This window comes from Apodemus sylvaticus, chromosome 5 (assembly GCF_947179515.1).
Source record: "Apodemus sylvaticus chromosome 5, mApoSyl1.1, whole genome shotgun sequence".
NCBI lineage: Eukaryota > Metazoa > Chordata > Mammalia > Rodentia > Muridae > Apodemus > Apodemus sylvaticus.
Window position 1 is genome coordinate 110,015,480 of NC_067476.1, and position 21,610 is coordinate 110,037,089.

The 21,610-nt window shown below is 43.6% G+C and overlaps 1 protein-coding gene across 1 annotated transcript in view; it reads left to right on the top strand.

The window, feature by feature from the left end:
- Window positions 1-904: 904 nt before the first annotated feature.
- The window catches only part of Snrnp200 (small nuclear ribonucleoprotein U5 subunit 200), a 32,112-nt gene continuing 11,406 nt past the window's right edge, over window positions 905-21,610 (top strand). Inside the window, exons 1-23 of the mRNA XM_052183531.1 lie at window positions 905-1,098; window positions 1,525-1,688; window positions 3,695-3,866; window positions 5,099-5,291; window positions 5,851-5,906; window positions 8,441-8,539; window positions 9,676-9,828; window positions 9,985-10,084; window positions 10,273-10,409; window positions 11,061-11,144; window positions 11,224-11,397; window positions 11,705-11,842; window positions 12,190-12,345; window positions 13,053-13,223; window positions 15,248-15,441; window positions 15,630-15,753; window positions 18,104-18,253; window positions 18,606-18,716; window positions 19,410-19,541; window positions 19,696-19,884; window positions 20,196-20,393; window positions 21,019-21,171; window positions 21,288-21,368. Of these exons, the coding sequence (XP_052039491.1) occupies window positions 1,054-1,098; window positions 1,525-1,688; window positions 3,695-3,866; window positions 5,099-5,291; window positions 5,851-5,906; window positions 8,441-8,539; window positions 9,676-9,828; window positions 9,985-10,084; window positions 10,273-10,409; window positions 11,061-11,144; window positions 11,224-11,397; window positions 11,705-11,842; window positions 12,190-12,345; window positions 13,053-13,223; window positions 15,248-15,441; window positions 15,630-15,753; window positions 18,104-18,253; window positions 18,606-18,716; window positions 19,410-19,541; window positions 19,696-19,884; window positions 20,196-20,393; window positions 21,019-21,171; window positions 21,288-21,368 (3,174 nt within the window). The 5' untranslated portion in view covers window positions 905-1,053. The remainder of the gene's footprint in view (window positions 1,099-1,524; window positions 1,689-3,694; window positions 3,867-5,098; window positions 5,292-5,850; window positions 5,907-8,440; window positions 8,540-9,675; window positions 9,829-9,984; window positions 10,085-10,272; window positions 10,410-11,060; window positions 11,145-11,223; window positions 11,398-11,704; window positions 11,843-12,189; window positions 12,346-13,052; window positions 13,224-15,247; window positions 15,442-15,629; window positions 15,754-18,103; window positions 18,254-18,605; window positions 18,717-19,409; window positions 19,542-19,695; window positions 19,885-20,195; window positions 20,394-21,018; window positions 21,172-21,287; window positions 21,369-21,610) is intronic.

Below are 21,610 nucleotides of genomic sequence, written 5' to 3' on the forward strand. Positions count from 1 at the left end.
GGTCTGCGTGTAACATACATGTAGCCAAGACACCTATATACATAGAATAGAATGTAAATGATAAACCAAAGGTGCTTATTAAACATAAAGGGAAAACAGAATTTGCTGTTTTGCTTTAGTGTTGTGGAGTTATTAAAAGACTAAATACCACCTTTACATAAAAGGCACCACTACTGCTTAATAAAACTGAATATTTCCATACATATGACTTATTTTTCTTTTTTATTCTTTTCTTTTTTTCCCAAGACAGGGTTTCTCTGTGTAGACCAGGCAGGTCTCGAACTCAGAAATCTGCCTGCCTCTGCCTCCCAAGTGCTGGGATTACAGGCGTGCGCCGCCACTGCCCGCCATGACTTATTTTTCGCATATTTCTTTAGCAAAACATTCGTGCCACATTGAGGAGGACAAAATTATATATATGCTATAATCCGTACACCTAAAATCCTGACATAGGCTGTGACAAAAGATTGGGCCCAAAGATTTCTTTCTTTACAGTCAGTCAGCTGACACAGGGGAGAGTCTTGCGGAAACCGGTTTGGGGTGAGTTGAATAGGACAGGGAGCGTTTCCCCAATTTCTCAATACAGAAGAGAAATCCAGTCAGTTACTAGACACGTTAACTTGCTTGAACTTTCAGCTTCCTTATCCAGAAATGGAGCTCCTTAGCTTCGGTTTGCCTGCATAGGGCGGCTGGTATGAGAAGCCAAAAGCATTACAGAAAGGGACTTTTAACGACACACTCTTAGAGGGTTCGGCCTTGGCTCTGTAGCACGTAAAGATGCCTGGAACCATAGTTTGCACGCCCGTGTGTCTCGTCGGTCAATGGAATCTTTGACCCGGATGTACTATCGTTCGCAAACTCCGCCCAGAAGCCGTGCACGGTAACCGGAAAGCCTCTCTTTTAGCGTGCGTCCCGGAAGCGGAAGGAAGTCCGTGTCTTTTCTCTGTCCCTTACGTTTGTCTTGCGTTGTACCTGTTGGTCCAGAGCGGTTTACCGAGGCGTTTCGCACGGTGAGGAAGAGTGGAACCCTGAGTTCCCGGAGCATCGGCAGCCATGGCGGATGTGACTGCCCGCAGTTTGCAGTACGAGTACAAGGCGGTACGTGTGGTCTCAGAGGACGGGTGCGGGCAAGGGAGGTGGTGGATAGCCACGAACACTGAGAGGGAAATCAGAGCTGGGTGAAGGATGGTTTAAAACACGAAGGAGTAAGCCCAGTGGCGCTTGAGGCGCGTGAGAACTTAGTTGTTTTTTTTTTCCTAGTCCCCTGGGCACTAAACTCGCCCCTTCTCTTTACCCCCAACCCGCCCAACATTTTACCCAAATGTGGGCTATTGTGGGTGCTGTTAGGAACGCTGGTTGTTCACCTCATTAGGCAGCATAGTGTTAGTACGTAGTGTAACGTTACACTATTTCTTAAGAGCATTAGTCTTTTATTCCAGTGTTTTTCCATCTTCTGGTGTCACTGTAATAACAGGATTCAAAAATTATATATATCAAAGTTTTGATGAAGTATGGTCTTTTCAGAACTCAAATCTTGTGCTCCAAGCTGACCGCTCTCTCATTGACCGTACCCGCCGGGATGAACCGACGGGAGAGGTTCTGTCCCTGGTTGGGAAGTTGGAGGGAACCCGAATGGGAGATAAGGCTCAACGGACCAAACCACAGATGCAGGAGGAAAGACGGGCCAAGTAAGTACTAAGGGGATATTTTTTCCATCTAATGTAAAGCCCATCTTTAGCATTAGAGCAGTAGTTTGCTCAAGATCAGTGGTATGTGCACAACGTAGCAAAAATCTCTTCAAGGTTTAAAGCTTCTTTGGATTTAGGTGTAATGAAGTGGAACAAAATCTATTGATAACATTTACTCACACATTTCCGATGTTAATTTCTTCAGGCTATCTTTTTTTTTCCTAAGATTTATTTATTGTTATATGTAAGTATACTGTAGCTGTCTTCAGATATACCGGAAGAGGGCGTCCAATCTCATTATGGATGGTTGTGAGCCACCATGTGATTGCTGGGATTTGAAGTGAAGACCTTCAGAAGAGCAGTTAGTGCTTTTAACCACTGAGCCATCTCACCAGACCCAGGCTATCTTTTTAAAAAATCTGTTTTATTTTTAATAATATGCATGTCTGTGTGAATTTGTGCACACACATGCAGATGCTGTGTGGAGGCCAAAAGACGGTTTGAGGTCCCCTGGGGCTTGAATTAGGGGAGGTTCTGAGCTACCCAATGTGGGGCTGAGAACCAAACTTGGGTCCTCTTGGAAAGCAGTCCTAGGCCAAACTACTCGAGCCTTCTCTCCAGCCCCATCCCCGACTTTTCAGGACTGGTTAATCTCCTCTCAGTAATTCAGCCCCACCACATTGTTAGAAACTTCTCTCCCTGGCCTCTTTCTCCTTTTTGTTGCTCATTACTTCCAGATGATTTCTCTTGTCTTGTCTTGTCCTGTCCTGTCCTGTCCTGTCCTGTCCTGTCCTGTCCTGTCCTGTCCTGTCCTGTCCTGTCTTGTCTTGTCTTTCTTTCTTTCTTTCTTTTTTGGTTTTTTGGTTTTTTGTATTTGTTTTTTTCGAGACAGGCTTTCTCTATGTAGCCCTGGCTGTCCTGGAACTTACTCTGTAGACCAGGCTGGCCTCGAACTCAGAAATTCACCTGCCTATGCCTCCCAAGTGCTGGGACTAAAGGCATGTGCCACCACTGCCTGGCTTAAAAAAATTATTTTTTTTTATGTATATGAATACATTATAGCTCATCTTCAGACTGTAGCTGCCTTCAGACATGCAGAAGACACCTCAGAAGAGTTCATCAGATCCCATTATAGATGGTGGTGAGCCACCATGTGTTTGCTAGGAATTGAGCTCAGGACCTCTAGAAGAGCAGTCAGTGTTCTTAACTGCTGAGCCACCTCTCCAGCCCTCTCTTACTATGAAATCTTAACAATCCCCAGGCCTTGTTTGGGTTGAATGGTTATGTTTTAGAAGAGCTTAAATATTGTTCCTTGGTCCTTCAGTTTTCTGAGTCTGACGTCTTTTCTAGTTATTTATTGGGAGTCATTAGTAGATTTCACTGGAGCCTAGTTTCTCTCACTACTAAAAAGTAATGGATGCATCTAAGGTTAAAAAAATGTCTAAATAATATTATAAAATCTTAAGGATATAAAAAGGTGTACATTGTAACAACTTATCAGAAGATGACAGATTTTCTTTCTATAAACATGTCCCACAAAGAAGTGCTTCTTCAGCTGGAGAGATGGCTCAGCGGTTAAGAGCAGTGACTGCTCTTCAGAAGAGCTTGAGTTCAAATCCCAGCAACCACATGGTGGCTCACAACCATCTGTAATGAGATCTAACACCCTCTTTTGGTGCGGCTAAAGACAGCTACAGTGTACTTAGATATGATAATACATAAATCTTTAGGCCAGAGTGGGGCCAATTGGAGTGAGCAGAGGTCCTGAATCCAAAATTCCCAGAAACCACATGATGGCTTACAACCATCAGTACAGCTATAGTGTAGTCATATACATAAAATAAATAAATCTTTTTTAAGAAGTGCTTCTTAAAATAATTAAGGTCTGGTAGGAGTTATTTATTTTGATTCATGTCCCTGCCTTCACATATTAGATGTATAGATAGGGTAGACTTGGCTTGGGATGGGAAGTTCTCCCATTCAACATCATGTTGTATGTCCTTTAGGAGGAGAAAACGTGATGAGGACCGGCACGACATCAACAAGATGAAAGGCTATACTCTGCTGTCGGAGGGCATTGATGAAATGGTAGGCATCATCTACAAGCCCAAAACGAAGGAGACCCGGGAAACCTATGAGGTGCTGCTCAGCTTCATCCAGGCTGCTCTTGGGGATCAGGTGAGGCAACCAGAGGAGGAAAGAGGGGGTACAGAAGAATTTGGGCTGAATTATTAATTATACATGTGTTTATTTTCTCTCTCTCTCTTTGTGTGTGTGTGTGTGTGTGTGTGTGTGTGTACACACATAGGTGCTTGAGGAAGTCAGGACAACTTTCATAGATGGTCCTGCCTTTGAGGGGGATTCAGGGATCAAACAGTTGGGCTTGGTGGAAGTACCCTCACCCGAGGAGCTGTCTTGCTAGTCCAATCAGAAGAATCTTATCTCTGGATTTTCCCAGCAGGATGGGGAGGGCAATACCATTTTGCAGAAATTAGCACTTAGTATATATAGAACAGCATGTTAACTATGAATAGGTGCTATTAGTATTTGTTTTCAACATGATAGAGGAGACATGAGATACCTAAGTCAAGGAGATAGTATTTGTCAGAATGTGAATCCAAGTGGTCCATACCCAAATCTGCCCTGAGCGTCTGCACATTTCTGATTAGATCGAGAGCCTTTATGAGTTCTCTAGTGCGGTGAAGAATAGAGGATGCATGAACAATGAATTAGTGAAAGCGTGACAAGTCAGAGGCAGGCTGCTGAATGCCTCTTTCACCTAAAGATGTGTGGCAAGCTGTTGTGCAAGTTGACTTCTGCTTCTGACGACCACCTACCTGTACCCCCACCCCCAAGTGCTTGGACTAACTTCAGGAGCTCATGAATTTTAAGAACATGTGACAACACTGTGTTAAACGCTCAGCAGCCCCCTCTAGAAGTTTTATTTTGTTTGTTCGTGTGAGACAAGGACTCCTGCAGCTCAAGTGACATCAAACTAATACTCACTATGTATTCAAGAATGACCTTGAACTTTGGTCTTGTTGCTACTAACCAAGTACTAGGATTACAGGCATGTGCCACTGTGTCCTGTTAATGAATGTTCAAAGCCTAGTGTGCTACAAATTTGCTTGTTTGCTTTGTATGTATGTACTCCATGTATCCCTGGTACCCTTAGTCACTAGAAGGTTTCAAATCTCCTGGAATTTGAGTTGTGATTTTTTTTTTTTTTGAGCCGTCATGTGGGTGTTGGGAATTGGACCCAGGTCCTCTGCAAGAGCAACATGTACTGCTAACTTTTGAGCTACATCTCCAGCTCCTGTAGTTGTGAAGATATATGCTTCTTTACTTAATATTGTCGCAAAGCTGCTCATTGTTCTTCTACATACATGTTGTCTGTATTTTTTCTTCAGCCTCGAGATATTCTTTGTGGAGCAGCTGATGAAGTTCTGGCTGTGCTGAAGAATGAAAAGCTTCGAGACAAGGAGAGAAGAAGGGAGATTGACCTGTTGCTGGGTCAGACAGATGATACCAGATACCATGTGTTGGTAAACTTGGGCAAGAAGATCACAGACTACGGTGGCGATAAGGAGATACAAAATATGGGTACCTGAGTTCTTTGTGTCCTGATCATATTTTGTGGTTGTTGACCTTTCTGTTGAGTACTCAGCAGCATTGTTAAAATTTTAGAATAGCATTGTTTCCATAACTTCTGTTGTGTTGCTTAAGGAGAATGGCTGATCTACAGGCCTTTTGGCACAGGCTTATCCCAACTAGTCAGCCTGGTCAGCATAGCAAGTGCCAGCTGCCAGGATTCCTTAGCAAAACCCATCTACAAAAAATAAAGTGGATAGTTATCTCTTGACATTTGGTTGTGAGCCTCACCCTTTAATAGCTGAGCTAGCTATCTCTTCAGCCCTGGCAGCCATTTTTAAATTGAGACTTACTGTGTAGATGGTGACAGAGAGAGAAGGGAGGGTTTAGGAGCTGAAGAAGCAGAGCAGGGTAGAATCCAGGTTTGCAGGTTCGAGAGGCCTTGGTCCTGGTTTTCGTGTTCATTAAGTCTATGTTTTCTGGTCTGAGAATAAGCAAGCCAGGTAGCTGAGGAAATGGGCTTGTCTCCACACTAACACTGCCCTCTTTCTGTAATCCCACATCACCTCAGATGATAACATCGATGAGACTTATGGTGTGAATGTACAGTTTGAGTCTGATGAGGAGGTGAGTGGCTTTAAACGGATTCCTTCTGTTTTGTTTTGTGATGTTACCAAGGTAGTGGGCGCTCTTCTCATAAACTGAAATTAATTCCTAACTAAATACATTTTACAGTGTTTTGTGGTAGACGTACAAATTTTGTGTTATTCTGCTTAAAAAGTTATTATGGTTCACTTTAGGTTCTTTTAGAAACTAATTTAAACTAGTAGGTGTACACTGACAGTTCATAATAAACCAGATAAACCACGGAAAGTAGGCAGGAGGACTAAGACATGCCACCCTGTAGGCAGGAGGACTGAGACATGCCACCCTGTAGGCAGGAGGACTGAGACATGCCACCCTGTAGGCAGGAGGACTGAGACATGCCACCCTGTAGGCAGGCACAGCACAGTAATTGCAATCGTGGACTCAGGCAGCTGCACTCATTTCCTGTGGGCCTGTACAAGACTGGCCCTGTCAGTACCCCATCAGGGAGTGGGGAGGAGTCCCTTCTCCCTGCTGCTAACTATTGGTTATTGATAAGATTATGGGAAGGAGGTCATTATCTTCAGTTCTATAACTACTCTGAGCCTCTGGTCTCTGATGGTTTAAGTTCAGTGGGTCACAAATATAACACAAGTAGGCATGAACGTGAGAATTAGATGTGTAGGGAAGAGGAGGCTCCATGGAGAGGGGAAGGAGACAAGAGCGGCAGTAAGAGAGCTCGACGTGCATTGTGTACATGCATGAGCTTGTCGGAACACATTTAATCAATAAAGGGAAAAGGATAGAGCACATCTGCAATGACGATGTGTCCTGCTATAGCATTTTAACCGTATTATAGTAATTTAGTATAGTTTTAGTACTGTGTGCTAATTGCTGGTTTAAGAATGCATATTCACCTTAAAGTATGGATGTAATTGTACTTGGCTGATTAGCAGTTGTAGCAGCTCCTGGGGTTAAAGCCTGTCACTTCTAGATTATAACTAAATAGGAATAATGGGACAATTGAAAAAGAAAAGTTGAGCCAGGAATGGTAGGTAGTGCAGTGCCTATGTTCCCAATAACCAGCAGATTGAGGCCAGCTGGGCTACATAGTAAAATCCTCTAAATGTCTCCAAGTCATTTTTTTCTAAGATTTATTTATTTATGTATATGAGTACACGGTAGCTGTACAGATGGTTGTGAGCCATCATGTGGTTACCAGGAATTGAACTCAGGACCTCTGCTCACTCTGGCCCCACTCACTCCAGCCCAAAGATTTACTATTATATGCAAGTACACTGTAGCTGCCTTCAGACACTCCAGAAGAGGCATTAGATCTTGTTACCGATGGTTGTGAGCCACCATGTGGTTGCTGGGATTTGAACTCAGGACTTTCGGAAGAACAGTCAGTGCTCTTAACCGCTGAGCCATCTCTCCAGCCCCTCACGTCATGTTTTTAAAAAGTAGTTACTTTAGAGTTTTCAGTGAGTCAATTTGTGTTCTGAAAAAGAAGGTACCAGTCCTGAAATGTTTTCCTGTGACAGAAAGAGAAGATGTTACTGGAGTCAGTGTGAACACTGAACTGAGAGCCAAGGAATCTTGAGTTTGAGCCTGTATCTTGGGCAGGTCACTTTGCCTTGGTTTCTGTTTTAGTAAAACAAAATGCTGCTTCCTACAGAATAGTTAATGGATAGGGAGTTTTTCTTTTCCTTCCTTCCTTCCTTCCTTCCTTCCTTCCTTCCTTCCTTCCTTCCTTCCTTCCTTCCTTCCTTCCTTCCTTTTTTTTTTTCCAGACAGAGTTTATTTTTGTGTAGCCTTGGTAGTCCTGGGACTAGCTCATTAGTTCAGGCTGACCTCAAACTCACTGAGATCCACCTGCCTCTGCCTCCTGAGTGCTGGGATTAAAGGCACGTGCCACCATTGCCCAGCTGTTAGTTGGTACTTTTAATTAGGAACAACCTGACACAAATTTCCTTGCTCATAGCAGTTTATTTAACAAATGCTAATTATTGAACATGGTGCTGGTTTAAGTCCACAGTTGAGATTATGCAAACTAAGCATGCTGTCTACATTTCTAGCTCACAGTGTACTTTCCTGTGTATGCATTTTCATAGCTCCTCTGTTAGCCAGTAGTCTTCATTTTTTTTATTTTTTTGGTTTTTCGAGGCAGGGTTTCTCTGTATAGCCCTGGCTGTCCTGGAACTCACTCTGTAGACCAGGCTGGCCTCGAACTCAGAAATCCGCCTGCCTCTGCCTCCCAGAGTGCTGGGATTACAGGTGTGCGCCACCACTGCCCTGCTGGCCAGTAGTCTTAGTTTGAGATTATCCATGTTTCAGAAGGAGCATTTGATCCCAGTGTTTGATATTTGTCAGCTAAGGTGAGAAACAGAAAAGAGAATACATCTAATAGCTCATTCCAAATGGTCATTCCATTAACGTCCTGGAATATGGTTGATACACTATTGGCTATACCCCAAAGCCCTTGTTCTAAGCATGGAGCTTACTTAGAGTGATAGAAAGACAGGGTCTGTAGGACCAGTTCTACATCTGTATTGAGATTGGGGTCGTCTCCATAGGAAGGTGATGAAGATGTGTATGGGGAAGTCCGAGAAGAAGCTTCTGATGATGACATGGAAGGGGATGAAGCTGTTGTGCGCTGTACGCTCTCTGCTAATGTAAGTACAGTCTCTGCCTTAGTGTAGGCCAGCTTGCTTCTGAATGAAGCACTTCTCTTACTAAGACGCTCACTGAGCCATGGCTGGTTTTTCTGGGTGGGGGCTACTGGATTGAACCAGCTTCAGGCATGTTGTGCCAGTGCCCCACCACTGAGCCATTCTCATCATTCTCAGCTTTTGGGGTTGTTTGGAGTTTTGTTTTTGTAGCCTAGGCTGGCATCAAACTTTTTATATCTTCCTTATCCTTCCTCTCTAATGCTGGAATTATCTGCATGGACCACTGTGCCTGCCTTCCAGATTTCCTTTTGATGGGTATTTGGGTTGTTTCTAAAATTTGATATATAGATGACATTGCAGTGACAAGAATATTAGAGTGGTTTGTTTATTTGTTTTTTAAGGTAGGGTTTCCCTGTGTAACTCTGGCTGTCCTGGAACTTGTTCTATAGTCCAGGCTGGTTTTGTATTCAGAGATCCGTCTGCCTCTGCCTCCCAAGTCGTGGGATTAAGGCGTGCCACCACCATTGCCTTCTGAGTATTTTATTTTTGTTTGTTTGTTTTTCTGGGGTTGAACTTACTGTCTTGTGCATGGTGAATGCTCTAGCACTGAGTTATAGCACCAGTATTTAAAGAGACTAAAAAAAAATATTTTGAGAAAGGGCCTCACAAAGTTGCCTGAGCTGGACTTAAACTTACGTTATAGCTCGTGTAGGTCTTGGAGCTAGTTCTGTCAACTCTGCTTTCTAAGAAGTAGGTAAATTTACAGACCTGCCAGTAGCCCTGGGTGTGTGAGTGTGTGTTTGTTTCTGACATAAAACTTGCTGGGCAGCTCAGGCTGGCCTCGAATTTGGAATCTCCTGCATCAGCGTTCTCAGTGCTGGGATTGCAGATGTTCCACCAAGCCCAGTGTGAGCCTTATTAAACAGCCAGTATTTTGAATTTCTTAGACTATTAGTTAGTTGTTACTCTTCCCAAAGACACATGTTAATAAAATCTTATTCTGGTGTACTTCTGAATTTAATGTAATAGAGCCGCTTCTTTCTGGAAAGACCTCAGAGGGTAGCCTGTGGGATGACAGATAACTTGGGTGGAGCATGATGAGGAGACCTAGTGAGCCACATGCCTGATTTTCTTCTTAGCTTGTAGCTTCAGGAGAACTGATGAGTTCTAAGAAGAAGGATTTGCACCCTCGGGATATCGATGCGTTCTGGCTGCAGCGACAGCTCAGTCGTTTCTATGATGATGCCATTGTGTCGCAGAAGAAGGCAGATGAAGTGTTGGAGATTTTGAAGGTATGGCCAAGATAGTATTTGTATTCCACGTGTCTCTTCAGAAGGGGTCAGTGTTTGGAAGCAGCTATGCTTGCTGCAGTACTGTCAGTGCAGGGACAGTGTTTGAGGTAGCAGATGGCTATATTCATACTGGTGGTCTTATTTTTCTCTCTCCAGACAGCAAGTGATGACCGAGAGTGTGAGAACCAACTGGTTCTGCTCCTTGGTTTCAACACTTTTGACTTTATTAAAGTGTTGCGGCAGCACCGGATGATGAGTGAGTAGACCATGCACTTTTCTTGCTGCGTGCATGCGTGCGTGCGTGCGTGCGTGCGTGCGTGCATGTTGCTGGATTGCGTTGCTTCTTTGGCTTCAGTATCTAATTACTGTCTATCTTCTCAGGAATAAAAGTTGGTTTTATTTCACTATCTGCAACTTTCTCATTGTCCATATTGTGTTTGGCAGTTTTATACTGTACCTTGTTGGCCAGTGCTCAGAGTGAAGCTGAAAAGGAGAGGATCATGGGAAAGATGGAAGCTGATCCAGAGCTTTCCAAATTCCTCTATCAGCTCCATGAGACTGAGAAGGAAGACCTGATCAGAGTAAGGACTGGTTTAATCTGTCTTTCTTGTTCCTCAGTGTTTGAGGTAATAAAACATCTCTCTGTGTTCTCTGGTGTTTGTTAGGGTACAAATTAGAATCAGCATCCTCATTGCTGTAGTTGAGATACTGTCTTCATCTAGTACTATGGGGAGACCTATTTACTACAACATAGGAAAAGAACACTTGCTTAATGTAGAACACCATTCCTCCCTGCCTATGGTGGTTAATTGTAGACAGTCTGCTTCTGACATTCTTCTTTAGAGCACTGTATCGCTACTATGTTTACTATCTCTGACTGATTTGTTTGTTTACTTACTTATTTTTTTAAAGATTTATTTATTTACTATATGTACGTATACTGTTGCTGTCTTTAGATATACCATAAGAGGGCATCCAATCTCATTACAGATGATTGTGAGCCACCATGTGGTTGCTGAGATTTGAACTCAGAACCTTTGGAAGAGCAGTCAGTGCTCTTAACCACTGAGCCAGCTCTCCAGCCCATTTGTTTATTTTTTATAGTCTCTGGCAGGTCTGAAAATAAAGTGATGTCCTTGGGTTTGGGGATACATGATTTAGCACCCATGAATAAAGTCCAATCTCAGGAAAATGATGTAGATGATTGTGCTTTTTCTTTTTCCCTCCTGCAGGAAGAAAGGTCCCGAAGAGAGAGAGTCCGTCAGTCCCGAATGGACACTGATCTGGAAACCATGGATTTGGACCAAGGTGGAGAGGTGAGTGCCGGGCTGTTCCCAGGCTGTGGTGACTGGGAAGCTGACCTGCTCAGCCTGTTTCTGTTTTACCTGTTTCCAGGCTCTGGCTCCAAGGCAGGTTCTGGATTTGGAGGACCTTGTTTTTACCCAAGGAAGCCACTTCATGGCTAATAAGCGCTGCCAGCTTCCTGACGGGTCCTTCCGACGCCAGCGTAAGGGCTATGAAGAGGTGCATGTGCCTGCTTTGAAGCCCAAGCCCTTTGGCTCAGAAGAAGTGAGTGAATCACCTTTTCTTTTCTCTGCGTCTCTCTTCCAGTTTGGCTTTTAGCCATTAACTAAAATGTCACCTTGTTTCAAAGATTATTTATTCTAGGAGTGAAAACTATTCCAAAGTTTTCCCATTCCAAGACCAGGAAGCAATAGTGACCTCTCTGGACAGGTTTAGAATGGAGAATTATGAATGGCGATTGCCAGGGAGTGAAATAATGGGGAAATCAAAGTGAAATCATCGTAATCTTGTAAGAATGGGCAGCCTGCTGAAGGCTTTAATAGCATAAAGTATGGGATGTTTCTTCCTTCAGCAACTGCTCCCAGTGGAGAAGCTGCCAAAGTATGCGCAGGCAGGATTTGAGGGCTTCAAAACGCTGAATCGGATCCAGAGTAAGCTCTACCGTGCTGCCCTGGAGACAGATGAGAATCTGCTGCTGTGTGCTCCTACTGTAAGTAATGACCTGCCTGCCTTTTCTCCTGAAATGTTTTGGTGGCTAGTTAAATCCTAATCCTTAACTAGGCCTTATTCTTTGCTGTTGAGTCAGGGTCTCTCTGTATAGCTTTGACTGTAGACCTGACTTGCAATGTAGACCAGGCTGCTCTTAAAGTCACTGAGATCAGTCTGCCTATGCCTCCCAAGTGCTGTGATTAAAGGTATAGCATACTACCTCTGGCTATTCTCTGTTCTCTGATGGACAGCCCAATGGGGCAGTGTTAAATGGGGCAATCCCAGGGTCAGTTCTATTTTGGTGACAGCCCATAGCAGATGAACAGGCTTTGTCTCTGACCCCTCTAGGGTGCTGGGAAGACCAATGTGGCTCTGATGTGTATGCTCCGAGAGATAGGGAAACACATCAACATGGATGGCACTATCAATGTGGATGATTTCAAGATCATCTACATAGCTCCTATGCGGTCCCTGGTCCAGGAGATGGTGGGCAGTTTTGGAAAGGTAAGTCATAGAACTTCTCCAGAAGATACTGGCTGCAGCTGTCCAGGTGGTAGGGAGGGGCCTATGCATTACTGTTTCTTTAGTTAGGGAATCTCTAGATATTTTTTGCCATTTCCAAGGTAGAATTTGACCCAAGTAATTTCTGAAGCAAAAATGTTTTGGCCTGTCTTATATGGACTCCATCTTTCTTGGATTTTCTTTCTTTTTCTTTTCTTTTTTTTTTTATTTTTGAGACAGGGTTTCTCTGTGTAGCCCTGGCTGTCCTGGAACTCACTCTGTAGACCAGGCTGGCCTTGAACTCAGAAATCTGCCTGCCTCTGCCTCCCAGAGTGCTGGGATTACAGGCGTGCGCCACCACCACCACTAGGCGGATTTTCTTAGTGGAGTCACTGCATCTTACAGTATTTCTGGGGAGTGAAATGGTTTACAGCTTGTGGATTTTTACGCTAGTTCTACTTTCCTATATGTATCCACTTTCCTGCTTCATGTAAGGCTTCCATAGATCCTTTGCCTCATCTACCTGAGTGGAATTTAAGTAATATTTGTTCATCTTTCCTGATTCACCAAATACTTACTTCTCCTTGTCCACGACACAGAAACCGCTGACAGGCCCTGGCACCGTCTGCCATTCTTAGGCAAGCTTGCTGCCCCTGAGCTGCCCCTCCAGCCCCATCCCTCGTTATTGCTGATGACTCTTTCTTTCCCAGCGCCTAGCCACATATGGCATTACTGTTGCTGAGCTGACTGGGGATCACCAGCTATGCAAAGAAGAAATTAGTGCCACACAGATTATCGTCTGCACTCCCGAGAAGTGGGACATCATCACACGCAAGGGCGGGGAGCGCACCTACACCCAGTTGGTGCGGCTCATTGTCTTGGTGAGTGGGAAAGTAGTGGGAAGGAAAGAACAACTATGGTCAGGGAGTGTTTGGTGCTCTAGTTGGTGGTGTGAACCTGGGAGAGTGGGGCCTAAACATGAGGCAGACTACAGTGTCATGCAGTAGCCAGCTTTATTCAGAGCATCAGGCAATTTATACTCTGAGGGTTAAGAAGAATCACAGAAGTAAGGTGTTCAATTGCAAGGACAAGGCCACACATAGCAAAAACGTTTTTCCTTAGAGCATTTGAATAACAATAGTGATATAAATTCACTTCTATCCCTCACACTTGGGAGGAGCATGGAAACACGTTCTCGGAACAGTGATCACGGAGACCTTCTAGGAACAATGATCATAAGACTCGAGTCGGCTTTTTTTTTGGAGCTTCCTCACAAGCACACAAAATTCTCACATGACTATTTTTGGACTGTGTTATGACAAGGGAAGATTAGCTGTGTTTACTGGTTCTGTTTCTTAATGCCTTTCTTTTCTAATCTTTTTTTGGTTTTGGTTTTCTTTTTCTTTTTGAGACAGGGTTTCTCTGTATAGCCTGTTCTGGAATTCTCTTTGTAGACCAGACTGGCCTTGAATTCCACAAAGATCTACCTGCCTCTGCCTCTGGAGCGCTGGGGTTAAAAGGTGTGTACCACCATGTCTGGCTTCCCTTAAGGCCCTTCTGTATGCACTTTCTTCATAGGGGTCATTGTGAGCTTTACTGTTGCCATTAAAACCATAATCTGCATGTAACAAACGCCTCCTAGTCATGCGTGGTGTTTGCCACACACCCCATTGCTCTTTATATCTGTTTTTTTTGTTTGTTTGTTTGTTTGTTTTTTATTTTGTTTTTTTCAATTTGGCTTTTCAGGAAAGGCTCTCAATGTAGTCCTGGCTATCTTGGAACTTGTTCTATAGAATATGAAATATTTTGAATCAAGTGGAAACACACAAAAATAATTTTATCCTCCAAGAACATTGAAATGTTTCTTATAAAATAATCCATTGTCACAAAGGACAAGTAAGGAATCAGGACTTTGCATTTCGTTTACGTAGCAGTATCTACATGAAGTGGACTTTGAACCTGACGGTTGAATCTGTTTTGTTTTTGTTTTTTTTTTTGTTTTTTTTTAATTAATTGCATTTATTTATTTTCTTTGATGTTGCCTGGTGTGTGTATGTGGAGGTCAGAGGAAAACTTGTGGAAGTCAACTCCCCTTGCACCACGCATGTTCTAGGAATCAGGCTCAGGCCATCAGGGTTTGCAGCCAAGGGCCTTTACTCTTAGAGCAGTCTCACTGGCCTCCGAGGGTTGATTCTTTAAGGTGTCTAAGAAACCAAGAAAGTAGTTCATGTTCTGTGTTCAAAGTGGAAGTTGGTGAAACTATTGGGTCTGTTTTTGTCTTATTGAACACAGTTATATAGATTGGTTTGTGTATTTTTATAGTTATTCTTGTCCTGCTGTGGCCGTGGCAGAATTGAGTATTTGTAACAAGGGTTACATGGTTCATAATACAGTATTGCATGTGCTGTACCAGATGTTCAGCCCTTGAGCAAAAGTTTGCTCACCCCTTTTATAGAGTCTGGCTATTCCATGCCTCTTCCACAGCTGCTCCAGCTGCTGAGTCCCTGGCCTGCCCGCACCTTTGAATTCCATTTTCATTTCTATAGCATCTCCAGTTCTTCCAGTGCTTACTGTATCTCAGAAGCACTGCTGCTGACAATGTAAACTTAGTGTAAGTAAAGCCCGGTAGTTTTTGATCTTCCCACAAGGGAAGGCTTGTTTGCTCTAGCCTGGTCAGAACCATCATGTATTTGTAAGGAGATTTGTGGTAGAGTGGACTCACAAGTGTTTATAGTCTGTACTCAATGTAGATTCCTACGAAGCGCTCTCTTTGTTCCTTAGTACTGGTTGGTTGAGGGCTCCTCTCTTGTCCTGTCTTGTCTTTATTAGGCATCTTAAGACAATATACTTGTACAGTGGACTGGTCTCAGGGAGGAAGTACAGTTTGCATCTTTCTGTTCCTTAGGATGAGATCCATCTTCTACATGATGACAGAGGTCCTGTCTTAGAAGCTTTGGTGGCCAGGGCCATCCGAAACATTGAGATGACCCAAGAAGATGTCCGACTCATTGGTCTCAGTGCTACGCTCCCCAACTATGAAGATGTGGCCACCTTTCTGCGTGTTGACCCTGCTAAGGGCCTCTTCTACTTTGATAACAGGTATAAAAGGAAACTGGAAACTGAGGCATTCTTCTTGTCCCCTACCCTTCTCTAAGGAGCACACTATTGAGTTTTAGGGTTTCTGTGTGTATTTTAGAATGCATTATTGTTTTTAGGTCAATGGAAAGTAACTTTCCCCACAATGTTCTCTACCAGACATCTCATTTGTATAACTGTTGAACTTTTAGCTTCCGCCCAGTGCCTCTGGAACAGACATATGTGGGCATCACAGAGAAGAAAGCTATCAAACGTTTCCAGATCATGAATGAAATAGTCTATGAGAAAATCATGGAACATGCTGGAAAAAATCAGGTCTGTTAATGGTTCTTGAGCCTTTTCCATTTTTGACTTAAGCTAATTGACAAGATAACAGCATGAATCAGCAGTGTTCAGAAATGACATGAGTTAGTACTACAGAATTTGCTTTAAAAGATGGTCAGGAGCTAGGAGAGTCAGCACATGCCTCTAATACCATAGCTTAGGATGCTGAGGCAGAAGGACCTCAATCCAGCTGGAGGCCAGTTTGGTTTATACAGTGGTGTAAACTACCTCCCTACCCTTCCCCAACCCCCTCCCAAAAAAAATCCAAAAAATGATTGGGGACTTGGGATGGAACTCAGTAGTAGAGCATATACATAGTATGTTGACTCTCCATTCAGTTCTCATCACTGCATAAATGGGAGATGGAATACTGTGAGCAATCACTCATAAACTGGCCAGTTTATGGGGTGGAGAGATGGCTCAGTGGTTAAGAGCACTGGCTACTCACAAAGGATCCAGGTTCCATTCTTAGCTCCCACATTAAAGCTCAGACCAGTCTGTTAACTCCAGTTCAAAGGGTTCTGACCTCCTAGCTTCTGTGGACATTAGGCACTTATGTTGTACAAACATACATGCATATAAAACATTTATTTCATAAAGTAAATATAAATTAATAATAAATAAACTTGTAACTTAGAAGAATTGGATCATTTTCTGAAACAATTACTATAACCTAGATGAAAGATAACCTGAATAGTACTTTGATCATAAATGATAACTTTATAGTTAATACTCCCCTCCCCCAAATTGGTGGAAGCCAGTTTGTCTATAAGATAACAAAACTAAAGCTGAAAATTATTAGAACCCAGTGAAAACAGGCCAGTGAGATGGCTCTACATGTAATGGCGCTTGTCCTCAAGACTGGTGACTGGAGTTTGATTCCCAGAACATACTTAGTGGAAGGAGAGAGTCGATCACTGCTCTGACACACACTAAATAGACAAATTATTAAATAAAACCCCAATTGTGGGGCATGATGGTGCATGCCTTTAATCCCAGCTTTTTGAGTTCAAGGCTAGCAGGGATACATAGTAATACCCTATCTCTAACACTAGATGTGATAGCATATTTTATCTTATTTTATTTTTTTCTGTTTTTTTTAAGACTCAGCATATCTGTGTAGTCCTGACTGTCCTGGAACTCACTCTCTAGAGCAGGCTGGCCTTGCACTTAGAGATCTGCCTCTGTCTCCTGAATGTTAGGATTAAAGGTGTGTGCCACTACTGCCTGACATGTAATTTTATTCATTCATTCATTCGCTTTCTTTTCTTTTCTTTTGTTTTCTTTTGTTTTCTTTTCTTTTCTTTTGGATGTTACTTTGATAAAATTTTTTAGTTAGCAGATTAAATAAGGCAGGCAGTAAGAAGCTATGCATTTCTTTTTCTGATAAAAAGCACAGGACTTTATATGATAGGGTAGGACTTCAGGACACTAGATCTCAGGAGGACTGTGTTTCATTTTTTTTCTTTTTTCTTTTTTTTTTTTTTTTGGTTTTTTCGAGACAGGGTTTCTCTGTGTAGCCCTGGCTGTCCTGGAACTCACTCTGTAGACCAGGCTGGCCTCGAACTCAGAAATCTGCCTGCCTCTGCCTCCCAAGTGCTGGGATTACAGGCATGTGCCATCACCGCTTGGCAGGACTGTGTTTCTTATAATGTAGAACTAGTTTCAAATTTACTTCCTAAATATTTTTATAAATAATGTAATAGCTTTAGTATTATCTTGCAAATACACCTTTATTTAGCTTAGACTTGCTAAGGTTCTGAACATTTTTTTTTTCCTTTTTTGAAGACAGGGTTTCTCTGTGTAGCCCTAGCTGTCCTGCAACTCACTCTGTAGACCAGGCTGGCCTCGAACTCAGAAATCCACCTGCCTCTGCCTCCCGAGTGCTGGGACTAAAGGCGTGCACCACCACCGCCTGGCCTCTGAACATATTTTTAATTGAGGTCTCTGAATCTTGATACACTGTGTATTTAGATTTATTGTTCAAGGTAGAATTCTAGGGTTAGTTTAGTTTCTTAGCTGTGAGACTGCTACAATCCTTAGTACATCCTTCCCCTGTGTGTCCTGGGCTGGGCTTGAACTCTGTGTAGCTGGACTCACCTGGACTCACCTGCCCTTGAGGGCAGGAATTATAGCTGGAATTACTGTGCCCAGCCTTTCTTTGGGTACTGTCAGCCCTATTAGACTTTTTTCCAAACTAGCATGTATTTTTGCCATTGGCACTTCTGACCTATGGCTTCTAGTTGTAGAGGAGCAGCCTCTGCTTCCTGAAGCTGGTGCCCTGGTGCTGTGAGAGCGGCTGCCGACAGTGCACCTTTTAGCTGTAGCCTGATTCTCCTAGGTGCTGGTGTTTGTCCACTCTCGAAAAGAAACGGGGAAGACAGCAAGGGCGATCCGGGACATGTGTCTGGAGAAGGATACCTTGGGTCTGTTTCTTCGTGAGGGTTCTGCCTCTACTGAAGTCCTTCGTACAGAAGCAGAGCAGTGCAAGGTAAGAAAAAACCACCTGCTTCTCTGGTGACTGGTTCCAAATTGTTGGGTAGATTCCTTTGGGACCATATGTACCAAGCGCTTTGTTCAGGCAGGTTAAAAGTAATTTTCTTGGGGATAGGGAAATGACTCAGCAGATAATTAAGACTGTCACCAGTCTTAATTGCCTGAGTTCAATCTCGGGGACTCACATAGTGGAAGAAGAGAACTGACTTTCCCACACATGCCACATATAGGCATGTACAAACAGAAGAATGTAAGTTTCTGTTAAAAGTGACTGTGGTTATGGGGGCTTCCTTTGGGCTTGGAGGAGTCCTCCCGGGAGGCTGGCCTCACTCTTTTTCTGTTCACAGAACTTGGAACTGAAGGATCTTCTGCCCTATGGCTTTGCTATTCATCATGCAGGCATGACTAGAGTTGATCGAACACTCGTAGAAGATCTTTTTGCTGACAAACATATTCAGGTGAGGAGGGGCAAACCTAGTAGAAAGAGGGGATGTAGGCTTTAGAACATGTGAAATGGCAGTAGCTCTGCCCTGAGTGGGCTCTCTATCCTTTTTTTTTTTAAAAAAGTCATTTATATGTATTTTTATTTGTATGCGTGCGTTCTCAGGCCAGAAGAGGGCACTAGATCCCTTGGATCTGAAGTTGCACGTTTTTTGTGAACATATGTGGGTTCTGGGACCTGAAGCCTAGTCCTCTGCAAGAGGAGTACTTGCTCCAGCTACTGAACCATCCTCCATCTATAGACGTTTTCAGTTCTGGACCAGCTAGTCCAGGCTGGAAGGTTGTGATAGTTATGCTCACTCCCAACATCTTATACACTACATAAGAGAAGATGGATGCTTCAAAGGACTCTACACTGTAATTCACAGGGTCAGGACCACATTCTTTCCCTCTTCCAGGGTGGTAGATTTTGAATGTTTTATAATTGAGTTGATAAATACGAGTTTAAGTTTCTGACCTAAGTCTCTGGAACCTTGGTATGTTAATTCTCAAATATGTAAGAGACTGAAGAAACTCCTTTTTGCTCCAGTGTTTGTTACACTGAGTGCTGAGATACACATCCAGTCCTGCTTCTGGTGTCAGATAAGCCAAGGATATGACCGTGCTGTGGTGGGGTCCGTTGTCCTTATTACCCTCCTTTACTTCTGCAGGTCTTAGTTTCCACTGCAACTCTGGCTTGGGGTGTAAATCTTCCTGCACATACCGTCATCATTAAAGGTACCCAAGTATACAGTCCAGAGAAGGGTCGTTGGACAGAGCTGGGAGCACTGGATATTCTGCAGGTACAGAGCCTCTGAGGTGATTCTCAGTGGGAGGAGCATCCTGTGCCCGGGATCCAAGGATGTTGAAAAGATGGCAGATGAAGGCCAAGTTTTAAAGTGGGAACTTGAGTCAAAAGCTCTGCCATAACATTTTCTTCTATTGCTTCTGTCTTAGATGCTGGGCCGTGCTGGACGGCCCCAGTATGACACCAAGGGTGAAGGTATCCTCATCACGTCTCATGGGGAGCTCCAGTACTACCTCTCCCTCCTCAACCAGCAGCTCCCTATCGAGAGCCAGATGGTATCAAAGCTGCCTGACATGCTCAATGCGGAAATTGTGCTGGGGAACGTCCAGAATGCAAAGGTAGGAAAGCTGTATCTCGGAGCTTTGCATGTTCCTCAATGACTCGGGAGACTTGGGGTGACATAACTCCTGTGAGGGTGTTTGGCTCCAGTCGTGTCTCAGGCTTTGGAACACATCTCATACAGGGCAGGCTTTGTGGGTTTGTGGTCTATAGTTCCTTTTATGTGTAAGAAATTTGAAGGGTATTTTAAATTGAAATACTTAAAACATTCAGAAGACATTTATGTGTCCTTGTGCTTAAGAATTAGTGTCCAAGCTCTCTGTGGTGTTTCTGTTTGGACATGAGCTAAACTCCGTGAGCTGTCTTGCAGGATGCAGTGAACTGGCTGGGCTATGCCTACCTATACATCCGAATGCTCCGGTCCCCTACCCTCTATGGCATTTCTCATGATGACCTCAAGGGAGATCCCTTGCTAGACCAGCGCCGACTTGATCTTGTTCACACTGCTGCCTTGATGCTGGACAAGAACAATCTGGTCAAGTACGACAAGAAGACAGGCAACTTCCAGGTAATTAGCATGTGATTTTCGAGAAAATTTTAGCAAAAGTTTAGGTCCTTGACTTATGTATCATGATTGATTATGTTTTGCCTGTCTAATTACCTGTTGTCTAGTTGGGGATTAAACCTTTGAGCTATGAACTAAACTTTCAAATATTTGTTTTCTTTTAAATTTTTCTTACATCTTTTATGTGTAGGAATGTTTTGTCTGCATGTTTGTCTGTGTTAGCACATGTCCCCCACAGAGGCCAGAATGCCTGGTCCCCATAGAGGCCAGAATTAGGTAGTGGCTGCCCGGGACTGGAGATGCTTATGAGGCACCATGTGGGTGCTGGGAATTGAACCACAGGTCAACTGGATGAGCAGGCACCTCTCTAAACCATCTTTCCAGTCCTTAGGTTTAAAAAATGGTAGTTAAGTTTCCAGAGTTCAAGTTGAGTTAGTTCATTTGCCTGTTTGGTTTACATGAGCATCAGGTCTCTATAGGTCAGTTTATTGTACCATCTTTCTTATTGTGCCGAGTCGCTTCAGTTGAGCAGCAATTGTACTACATGTCGTCGTAGGACAGTCACTTGATGTTAGAAGTTGGGGGCTGATCTCTGGTCAGCCTTGTGCTGAGTTTTCTTTCTTTCTAGGTGACAGAACTTGGCCGGATAGCAAGTCACTACTATATCACCAATGACACTGTGCAGACCTACAACCAGCTGCTAAAACCTACTCTGAGTGAGATTGAGCTGTTCCGAGTCTTCTCCTTGTCCTCAGAGTTCAAGAACATCACTGTAAGAGAGGTGAGTGAGCCTGCGAGGCTGCCCGGCCAGAGTTAGGACCTCTGCCAGGTGCTGGATTCTTCTTTCCTTCCTCCTTGCCCTGTGGATTTTCTAAGACCTGTCTTTCCTTGAGGCAGGAGGAGAAGCTAGAGCTGCAGAAGCTGCTGGAGAGAGTGCCCATCCCTGTGAAGGAGAGCATCGAAGAACCCAGTGCGAAGGTAAGCATGCCTTCACTTGGAGATGTGTCTTCAACGTGGCTTCATACATGGTGACGTGTACAATTCTTTCTCCTTGTGGGAATGTTCGGGGTTGACCTGTTATGTGCAGTGCTACCGGTCGGACCCCAATTCCTAATCATCCTACTCTGCTTCCTACTCACGTGTGTCTAATATGGAATAATTACTAATGTGTAAATCAGGAGCTATGGAAGATCCTGTTTGGAACATGTTCCCAGAGCAGA